The sequence below is a fragment of the Labeo rohita genome, chromosome 19 (assembly GCF_022985175.1).
Source record: "Labeo rohita strain BAU-BD-2019 chromosome 19, IGBB_LRoh.1.0, whole genome shotgun sequence".
Taxonomy (NCBI): domain Eukaryota; kingdom Metazoa; phylum Chordata; class Actinopteri; order Cypriniformes; family Cyprinidae; genus Labeo; species Labeo rohita.
Window position 1 is genome coordinate 18,932,503 of NC_066887.1, and position 9,672 is coordinate 18,942,174.

Sequence of the window (9,672 nt, forward strand, 5' to 3'; positions counted from 1 at the left end):
GTTTAACCCATAAAGTAAGTAATGAGTAAGTAATAAAATAAAGACGTTTTTGTTGTTGCAGTCGTTAATTTTTAATAAAATGTATTTATAGACGATATATCAGGCATTAAGATATAGGCCTATATATTTCTACATACTGTATTTTCTCTCGTTTTCGATTTAAGCTGTAAACAATGAAAGTTTACCCTCTAAATCTACCTCATTGCTTACGAAGAAAGATCCACCCTGTTCAAGTGAAATAACATGAGTACTACTGAAGGTCAAGCGCGCATGATTGCAACACTGAACCTGAGGAAACACGCCTAGTGTGCACGTCACGTGATGTAACCTGAGCAGCGTCTGCAGGTTATCAATCAATACTCAGGCTAGAGTTTGCGCTTCACTCAAGCTCAATCACTTTAATATCTAGTTTACAGATAGAGGTCTGCGCGTGTGGGCAACACGATGGCTGAAGATGCCTTGTTTGCCAGTGATTACGGTGGGTGATGTGCTGGAAATTAGTTGATTGACTCATTGTTTTTGACACCGATAATTGTCTAATTGGTCTCACTTCTACAGGGATAACAGCTCTAATGGTTTGATACTCAGGGCGGAAGTTCAATTTATTCTCTAATTAGCGTTAAATAAACACGTGAAGAAAGCGTCACATTTCACACTTTAAAGTAATGTTTGTAATATCAGTTGAATGTTAAATCTCTGGCGATAATATTTTTATTGTTCCCACCACACACGGTTTTTTCTTTTTGTGCTCACCTTCACGTTCATTATATAACAACAGAATACAACGCGTAGGATTTGTGTTTTCTGAACTGCCATGACTAAAAAGAAGTTAAGATGACCTTAAAGATAGATAATGAGAGGTTATTTTTTGTTAAGAGAGCCATGTCTTAAATTTAAAGCGATATTTAACCCAAAAATGAAAATTCTGTCATCTACTCACCTCATTTAATTCCAGACTTTTTTTTGAAGAACATAAAAGATATTACATAATTAGACATTTCTTCTTCTTCTTTGGCCCATACAATGGATGTCGGTCCCTGGTGAAAAAAACAGCATATGCTGGTAGGTATGTTTTGGTGCTGGTTTATGCTGGTCATGTTGCTGGTCAAGGACCAGCAAAAACCAGCAAAGGACCAGCTTAAACCAGCACCAAAACATACCTACCAGCATATGCTGTTTTTTTCACCAGGGTAGTATCTTTTGTGTTTTATTTCTGTTATCAGAATAAAGTTATCCTGGTTGAGTAAGTGACGGCAGAATTTTAGGTGAACTAGGCCTTGCAGTCAAAGTCTGAGAGATGTCAGATGGATAATAATGTACCTTTTGTGATAGGATGCAGAATCAGTTCTGAATTGAGGTAGAGTTCATTCATTGCTAGTTTGCTACTTGTATCTGTATTTTTTATGCGATGTCATATTTACAGATGGTCCATGTCCTCTGTGTGAGGAAGATGAGCAGAGAGGGTATTGTAGATACAGAAACACAGAGCAAGAGAACGAGAGAGAAAAAAACAGCGATGGAGAAGTGGAAGACAAACAGTCACAGGAGTTCAAGAGGGACGCTCAGGTGAAACTAGAGAAAATAGCTGAGGAGAATTGGACAGTAGTTCAAGAACCTGAAGAGAGGAAAAAAGAGACGAAAGAGGAAGAAAACACAACTGAAGATGTCAAACAGAAAAATGAAAAGGGCACAGATGACGAAGAGACAAACAAGAAAGTAGATAATGTAGAAACCGATGAAAACTATAACAACAATGAGCGGGAAAGTACATTAGCTTTCAAAAATGATGAAAATAAGACAGATGATGATAATGATGCAGAGGCAAGCGACTTGCTGATGCCGCCTTTAGAGGATGAGTGCATTTTGCAGATGGGCCCAGACTGCACCATAGACCTGGTGATGGTGTGTGATCAGTCGGTGGAGAGGTGTATGAATGAAGACCTTTTGTTATGTCCCCCCAAATCTTCAGATCTCCCCCAGCAGCCTCCAATAAAATCTCCACCAAGACCGTTGTCTATCACATTACCTCCTCAAAATGCAACAATACTTCCCTTTCAGCCTCAGTCTCTACTTCAACCTCAGGTTCCAACACAGGCTCCATGCTTGGGCAAACGGCCCTATGGAAGCAGCACCGATGTACCCACAGGACAGCTGGAGGTGACGCTGCGGCAGGTTTACAGCACTCGCCGCTACACCCGTTATGCTAGCAGAACGGCCCCTCTTATATCTCTGGCCTCGGTTGGTGGAGAGACCAGCAGTCAGGGTTTACCCTCCATCAGCATGGATGCTCCTCTAATGCCACCGAAGAAAAAAACTCGCACTTTCTACAGCACCGGTGAGAGAACGTACATATTAAAGGCATAGTTCACATAGAAATTAAAATTCTGGCATAATTTACTCGCTTTCATGTCATTTCAAATCTGTATAACTTCAGAAACACAAAAGAAGATATCTTGAAAAATATCTCTTTGGGGCTTTTTTTTTCATCCAGTGTTATTTGAGACCCCTACTAACTTTCATTATATGGACAAAATATCATCTTCTGTGTTCCACGGAAGAATGTACAATATGTATATTGTAGAAAACGTGATACATTATTGTCAGGATTCTTTGATTAATAGAAATGTAAAAAAAAAACAGCATTTATTTCAAATATAATTTTTTTTAAACATTATATATTATACATTACAAAGTCTTTACTGTATATTTTGATTGATTTTCATGCAGCCTTAATGAATAAAAGTATTATTATTATTATTTTTTTATTTATTATTTTTTTTTAATCTTACTGGCCCCAAACTATGAGAGCCCATTTTAGTCACTGAATAAAAAAAAGGTACTTTTGCGACTATTTATCTTACAATTCTGACTTTTCTCACAATTATGAGTTTACATCTTGTAATTCTGACTTTTTTCTCAGAATTGTAATAAACTTGCAGTTCGCAAGTTGCAATTCTGAAAAAAATATATATTTTTTTTGTGAGTTTGTATCTCACGATTGTGACTTTCTTCTCAAAATTGTAAGTTTATATCTCTCACTTGTGACATTTTTCTCAGAATTGCAAGTTTATATCTCACAATTGTGACTTTTTTTTCAGAATTACAAGTTCATGTCCCACAATTGACTTTCTTCTTAAAATTGTGACTTTATATTTCACAATTGTGGCTTTTCTCAGAATTGTGAGTTTACATCTCACAATTTGGACTTTTTTCTCAGAATTGTGTGATATAAACTCGCAAATGTGAGAAACAAGTCAGAATTGCAAGATATAAACTCTGTCATAAATTCTGACTTTTTTTCTTTTCTTGGAATTGGGAGTTTATATCTAGCAATTGTGACTTTTTTCCTCAAAATTGCAAGTTTATATCACAATTTTTAGAAAAAAACCCACAAGAATTCTGAGTTTATATCTCACAGTTCTGAGTTGTAAGCTCGCAATTGCGAGGAAAAAAGTCAGAATTGTGAGATTAAAAAGTCATAATTACCTTTTTTTAAATTCAGTGGCAGAAAAAGTCTTCTATAACAAACGTTTAAATGGTATTGTATTAGTTTCCACAAAAAAAAACCACGAAGCAGCAAAAACTGTTTTTAACATTGATGTACATAGATCAGTTGGAGGAGCTGGAGCGTGTATTTCAGGACGATCACTACCCTGATGGAGACAAGAGAAAGGAGATTGCTGCCGCCATCGGTGTTACGCCCCAAAGAATCATGGTCACTGTTCACGGGCATCCATTCCTTAGGATCACAAATAAATGAATCAAAATGCATGCAAGTGTCAATAACTGTACTCTGATCCTCACACCAGGTGTGGTTTCAAAACCGCCGAGCCAAATGGAGAAAAACAGCAAAAGCCACAGGAAAAAAGCCACCTGCTAGTCGTGGTCAACTTTGTGCCCAGGGTAACAGGTAAGTGACCCCATTGACGCAGTGCAGCAAACATACTATGATGCAATGCACATAATCGCTTGTATAATTCATTCGTGTGTGCAGGCCACCAATTTTCTCAGCTCCTGCTGTTACATCTCAACATGCCAAGACTGGAAAAACACTTCCCCCCTACAGTACCATCCGGACCAGCTGCACCAGTCCACCAGGTCACATACTCAAACATACACCTAAACGGTTTAATTAAGCTATATTTTAGGGCTTAAGCTATTTAATTTAATTATGCATTAGGGATTAAACTGCTTAGTTAACCTAAGGACCTTAGGTTTAAGTCATTTAATTAAACTATTAATTAGAACGAATTGAAAATGCTTACACATTCAAAACATAGACAGTTTTCTGTGTTCATCAGGTCCAGCTTGTGTTGATATGACACCTTGTGTGTCTCAAGGAGGTTTTTTGGAGTACATGCCCCCTCCCATGCACAGTCCTCCTCCGATACGACGTGCCTCCTTGCCTCTTATCACGGCATACAACCCTCCTACTCACACCGTGTCCCTGCTGCTGGACACACCTGAACACAGCGAGCCTAGCTCTGCAGACACAACCCCGCTGAGTTTGCAGACTGACACCGGGTTAGTATGAAACTAGGTTATGCATCATGTGCAGTTCCTTTATTAACCACCAGAGGTCAGCACAGAGCATTTTACATAGTGATTTTCAGAAGTAGAGGTACGTACAGTACAGTACAGTAGCAGGTATTCCTGAAATATCACCTGTGCTCAATCAAATCTTTTGATGTCACATGATATAGTTGCTCAAATGTGTTTTTGCTGTTCACAGGTTTGACTATGATGGCTACATGACTTCTGCTCCACAGAACAGCACTTTCCAGCTCAACACATTTCCTCAACAGTCTAACACCTTATTACCTCAGCAAACAAACACTCTGTTACCCCAACAAACCAGCTGTCTTATGCCCCAACAGTCCAGCACAATGTTGCCCCAGTACTCCCACCTGTCGTACCTCACACCCTCTCCTTACCTCACGCCCAACCCCACCGAGAGCAGCAGTGCTCCTTATCTGCCCCTCACCTCAGGAAACAACAACACCCTGCCTGCATACACCAGTAGCGGACATGCGTATCTCCAGTCTCAAACCAGCAACCAGATGCTGTTACAGTCAGGAGTTCATGGTAAGCCAACCACATTACACCTTTGAAAACAAACATCTACTTAAAGTAGTAGTAAAGTAGTAACTTATGTGTTTCTATAAAGCATTTCAGGCCTACCCTTGGACTACTGATATGTATAGTCAGTCGGGTCAGTATACACAGGCGGTGTTTCGGCCACAGTTATCGTCACAGGGTCATGAGAGTCAGTACTCCCAGCTCCTGCCCCAGCAGCACTACGTTCAGCTCGAAGGAGCGCCGTCGCAGCCCAGTCTGCCCAAACCCACCCCTGACCCCCTGCTCCCCAATGTCAAAGTGGAGTCTGAAGACATGGGACACAGCCAGCCAATCAGAGTCAGTGAGGCAGAGCCTAACTTTCATTGTGATTTCTCACCAATTGGCTTTTAACAACAGCAGGTGATGCATGTTTATATATATTTTTTGTGTTAATGTGTATGGAGAGTCTATGTGTATATACTGTGTGTTTTATAATTGCTTGGAAAAACAGTATGAGGAATTATCATTTTTATGGAAAATTTAGAAAAAGATTGGATTAGAAAAAAAATGAAAGACTGGGGAAAAGCTAATTCATATTATAGTTCATATTATTTGTAAAAAGAGTATTTTATTTCTCCTTGCAAGGTGCAGTGATTGTGTGTTGTATTTGTGTTGAATCAGGATTATTGTAGTTAACTAAACTTAAACCATTAAAAAAGATGTTGTAAATTGAAATTAAATGAGCATTAACTGAAATAAAGTCAATAAAAAACTTAGTAAAAGTCTTGAGGCGAGACATTGCAGGTAAATAGGGTAAAAAAATTAACTAATAGTTGTCAACTTACCTGCCCAGATGATTTATTACATTGATAATTGCAAACATTTTTTGTATTACAAGTTTTCTAAAATGTTAGGTTTGAATATGTAAATGAGGCATTATTTAATGAAAATGTGCTCATTTGCATACATTTCTAGTACAAAAATCTAAACACTGGATTTTTGATATTAGAGTCAAATATTTTTACAGAGGGAATTTTGTCACTCCATAATTCAGAAAATACTTAGAACAGACAGAAAACAATATATTTTGTACAATTTTTTGGGGAGTAAAATGTTGTATATAATTAAGCAAATTATATATGAACAAATCCCTCTGTAAAAACCTTCAGGATATAGACAGGAACAAAAATCTTTTCCATTAGTCTGAAAAAATGAATATGTTTCTTTATGAAAAACCAAAAAGGCCAAAATGAAAAACAGTGTTTTTGCCTGTAGTGTCTCCCCTTAAACTTATTTTATTTCAGCTTATTGCTAAAACAATGTTAGTTTAACTAACAAAAATCTAAAATATTAATAATAACTAGGACTAATAATAGTATCTTAGTGATACTAAAACAACACAGTGTCTTTGATGTGGCATGACAGATCACTGTATAAACGCCTCGGAGAGCTGCTTAAGGGATGGTTCAGAAACATGATTGATATAAACACAAGCATTGACTAGAGTGGCTGCGATCAGCTCCGGTGGCCGCGTCAGAGCCGTCAACATGCCGCAGACTTGTGCAGTGTAAATGGAGTCTGTTCAAATGGCAGCGCGGAGCGCGAGTGAACGTGATCATTCCTTCCTTTCTACTACTAGTATTAAAGGAGAAGTTCACTTCCAGAACAAAAATTTACAGATAATTTACTCACCCCCTTGTCATCCAAGATGTTCATGTCTTGTGATGTTCTTTCTTCAGTCAATAAGAAATTATGTTTCTTGAGGAAAACATTTCAGAAATGTTCTCCATATAGTGGACTTCAATGGTGCCCCCAAGTTTGAACTTCCAAAGTGCAGTTTAAATGCAGCTTTAAATGGCTCTAAACAATCCCAGCCGAGGAAAAAGTGTCTTATCTAGCAAAACGATCTGTCATTTTCGAAACAAATTGACAATTTCTGTACTTTTTAACCTTAAATGCTTGTCTTGTCTCGTCTTTGCAATGCGCAAGCGTAGTCTGTGTAATCCGGGTCAATACAGTTAGGGTATGCTGAAAAACTCCCGTCTTGTTTTCTTCTTCAACGTCAAAATTGTCCTACATCGCTGTTTTACTTTTTTTTTACAATTTTTTTTTATCTTCTTTGCGTGTTTACTTTGTAAACACCGGGTCGGTACTTCTGCAGTGATGCAAGACAATTTTGAAGTTGGGGAAGAAAATGAAATGGGAGTTTTTCGACCTACACTAACTGTATTGGAAAAAACAGAGTTCACCCAGACTTAGACAAGATAAGCGTTTGAGGCTAAAAAGTATATAAATTGTCAATTTGTTTTGAAAATGACAGATTGTTTTACTAGATAAGATCCTTCTTCCTTGGCTGGGATCGTTTAGAGCCATTTGAAGCTACATTTAAACTAAGTTCAAACTAAGTCCATTATATGAAGATAATTCATGATTTTTCTCAAGAAACATGATTTCTTATCAACTGAAGAAAGAAAGACATGAACATCTTGGACAGTGTTGGGGAAAGTTACTTTTAAAAGTAATGCATTACAATATTGCGATACTCAATAAAAAAGTAACTAATTACTTAGTTACTTTTATGTAAAGTAATGCGTTACATTACTTTTGCATTACTTTTGTGTTACTTTTTAAATCTGGGCAGGGCTTTTAATATAAAAAGATGGATTTTTAGCAAATATAAAAGCCCTTTTACACCAAAAAGTAAAATAAATAAGCCTAAGGCTGAAGGACAAGTCTGTACAGTAGAAGTAGTAGGAGAAGGAAGTTCAATGCTCTTCAGCAATGAGAAAAATTAAGCACAAATGTTAATCAAAAGTAAGTTTTGCTTATTAGTATAGTTGAATTGGATCAACAAAGGTCAGCAGCAGAGACTAATAAATCGGTAAATAATATCGGTTAATAAAATGGGATTAAAATACATACATTTTGAACAAGTAAGTCATAGTTTCTAGTAAATGAAAAAGTAATGTGTTACTTTACTAGTTACTTGAAAAAGTAATCTGATTACGTAAATTCCATTACTTGTAAAGTGATGCCTCCCAACACTGATCTTGGATGACAAGGGGGTGAGTAAATTATCTGTAAATTTTTGGTCTGGAAGTGAACTCCTTTAACGCAAATAAAAATGAATCAACATTTCATGCCTCATGTAATCACTGAATCAGTGTTTAAACTGCAGAAAGACGTCAACAAAACGGCATGGAAATAAAACATCACTAAGCATTTCATCAGGCAAGTCATCAGTGTCCACAGCTTGTTAATTCACTAGAGAAATTAAGTCTAGAGAAGAGCATTTTGTAAAATATTACACTAAATGCTAATTATATTGTACATTGTAGTTTACCTGTTAGTCTTAATTATTTAATGTATGTTTAAATTAATCTGTTAGGAAACATGTCATGACAACCACTGTGTAATTAAATATATTTTAACAAATAGAATTAGAATATATATAAAAATAGAATTAGAATATATTTATTTTAAAACTCTAAATGTCAAATATGTTATTTTATATATGTAGATATATAGATAAAAACATTTAATTTAATTTCAATTTTATTTCAAATAAAATTTCATATATACCATTTAAATGTATCTTGATACTTGAAGTTGCATTTTGTGTTGCCTTATATTGCTAATAACTGTCTGTGTTGTATTTCAGGGTACTGACTGTGGAGATCTGCGAGCGATATTTTTCATTTCTTTATATGTTTGTCTTCTGTTTTTTGTTGTGGTGTGCAGGAGCTATTAAAATGCTCTTTCACTGATGATTTACTGTGTTTGTTGTTATGTATATTCACAAGATTTGCATGCATACCCACAACCACTAATGTACAGAACCTGTTTGTGTCAATGACACAACCAGGAATCGCAGGCCCCAAGTCAAAACTTTATGTTCAGACCCCCTTTTTGGCCTAAATGGAGATTGAGGGAAAGCATGTACATATGCAAGAGCACCTGTAGAAGAAACTATCATTTGCCACAAGGGGGCGTATTTTACAAAAACTTGATCTCAGTGTAAGAGATTGCACAATCCTCAACAGGCTTCTGAGGTTTTTTTGAAAGTTTTGTTCAAGCGTTCAGTCCTCTTCTGCCATCACTCATCCCTCTCATCACTAGATGCTTTCATTCTCTTTCTCCACAGCTTTACTCAGCTACACTCACACTGAAGTGAGAAGATGCATCTTTTTTTACAAAGATGCATTTGCACAAAGAAAATGTAAAAGATGCCACACACGAACATTACACCGCAAACCGCCACCGTGTTAATATAACCCTCACATATACGCAAATGCACGCTCTAGTTCCCTTCCACTTCCTGTCTCTGGTTGCTTTCAGATAGGGTGGGAAAAGTTGTGAGATAAAAGCAAAAGTCTGTGACATGTTTTCTTGTTCGTCTGACCTCCAAATACTTGCAAATTAACTGGAAATGCAAACTTGAGTCGTGTTGTGAGGAGTTCATGCGTAACACTTTATTCAGCGGTCACCAAAAAGGATATTAAAAGGATAGTTTGTGCAAAAAGCACAATTAAACATCATTAATAATAAGTGAAATGATAAACTTATTTGTAAGAGTTACTTGGACAGCTTTGAAAGTTGCTTTGGTTAAAAACT

The 9,672-nt window shown here is 36.7% G+C and overlaps 1 protein-coding gene across 1 annotated transcript; it reads left to right on the plus strand.

Moving 5' to 3' along the window:
* Positions 1–266: 266 nt before the first annotated feature.
* Positions 267–8,802, plus strand: LOC127181489 (homeobox protein NOBOX). The gene is made up of 9 exons (XM_051136258.1): positions 267–478; positions 1,424–2,335; positions 3,609–3,715; positions 3,810–3,910; positions 3,995–4,098; positions 4,302–4,524; positions 4,733–5,085; positions 5,168–5,478; positions 8,720–8,802. Exons 1-8 carry the CDS (start codon positions 445–447, stop codon positions 5,467–5,469), a joined length of 2,136 nt encoding a protein of 711 aa, XP_050992215.1. The 5' UTR covers positions 267–444; the 3' UTR covers positions 5,470–5,478; positions 8,720–8,802.
* Positions 8,803–9,672: the final 870 nt, after the last annotated feature.

Coding starts and splice junctions, on each gene's coding strand:
- LOC127181489 (XM_051136258.1), top strand. CDS start 445: ATGGCTGAAGATGCCTTGTTTGCCAGTGATTACG. Junction 3,716..3,809: donor TTACGCCCCAAAGAATCATG/GTCACTGTTCAC, acceptor TCCTCACACCAG/GTGTGGTTTCAAAACCGCCG. Junction 3,911..3,994: donor CTTTGTGCCCAGGGTAACAG/GTAAGTGACCCC, acceptor TCGTGTGTGCAG/GCCACCAATTTTCTCAGCTC.